At 70.1% G+C, this 565-nt stretch overlaps 1 protein-coding gene across 1 annotated transcript in view; it reads right to left on the reverse strand.

The window, feature by feature from the left end:
* Window positions 1-6: 6 nt before the first annotated feature.
* The window catches only part of LOC105002504, a 5,524-nt gene continuing 4,965 nt past the window's right edge, over window positions 7-565 (reverse strand). The window contains exon 2 of the mRNA XM_010859138.1: window positions 7-358. Coding sequence (XP_010857440.1) covers window positions 146-358 — 213 coding nt within the window. The 3' untranslated portion in view covers window positions 7-145. The remainder of the gene's footprint in view (window positions 359-565) is intronic.

The following is a 565-nucleotide window of genomic DNA, read 5'->3' on the forward strand; positions in this document are numbered from 1 at the left end:
GCCCGCCACGCGCAGCTGCTCGTGCCCAGGCCGGCAGGGAGGTGCCGGGCACTCTGTCCTCGGGGGGCTGCCCTCCCTGCTGGACTCCGGCCTCTGAGGAACCAGAAAAGCTCGAGACTGTGTGGTGGGAATAAATACATTTGGCCTAGAGGAGCCGCTGTGCGCCGGGCGGGGCAGTCCTCACGGGCAGACCCGCCGGCTCCCTGCAGAGGTCCGGAACCTGGCTGACCCCGACGGCTGGGTCTCCGCATACAGCCAACCAGAAGGCTCGCAGCGTCCTCGGGTGGGGCGGGGGTGTGAAGGACGCCTGCGACGTTGGGAGCTGCGGGAGGACAGCCCTTCCCTCAGCGTTGGTGACCTGGGGGAAAGCAGAGAGGGACAGAGTAACTCACGTCAGCATCCAGGGCAAGCGGCAGGCCAGCGCCAGGCCAGAGTGCCCTCCCCGAGCGCTCCTCGGCCTGACCCTCAGCCTCCGTGGGCCTCAGGGACCCCACCCCCAGCTCCCACCAGCCCAGGGGTCCTGCCTCCCATGGTGCCCCACCCCCTCTCCTGGGGCAGGGCCCCC

This window comes from Bison bison, unplaced genomic scaffold (assembly GCF_000754665.1).
Source record: "Bison bison bison isolate TAMUID 2011002044 unplaced genomic scaffold, Bison_UMD1.0 scf7180017864456, whole genome shotgun sequence".
Taxonomy (NCBI): Eukaryota; Metazoa; Chordata; class Mammalia; order Artiodactyla; family Bovidae; genus Bison; species Bison bison.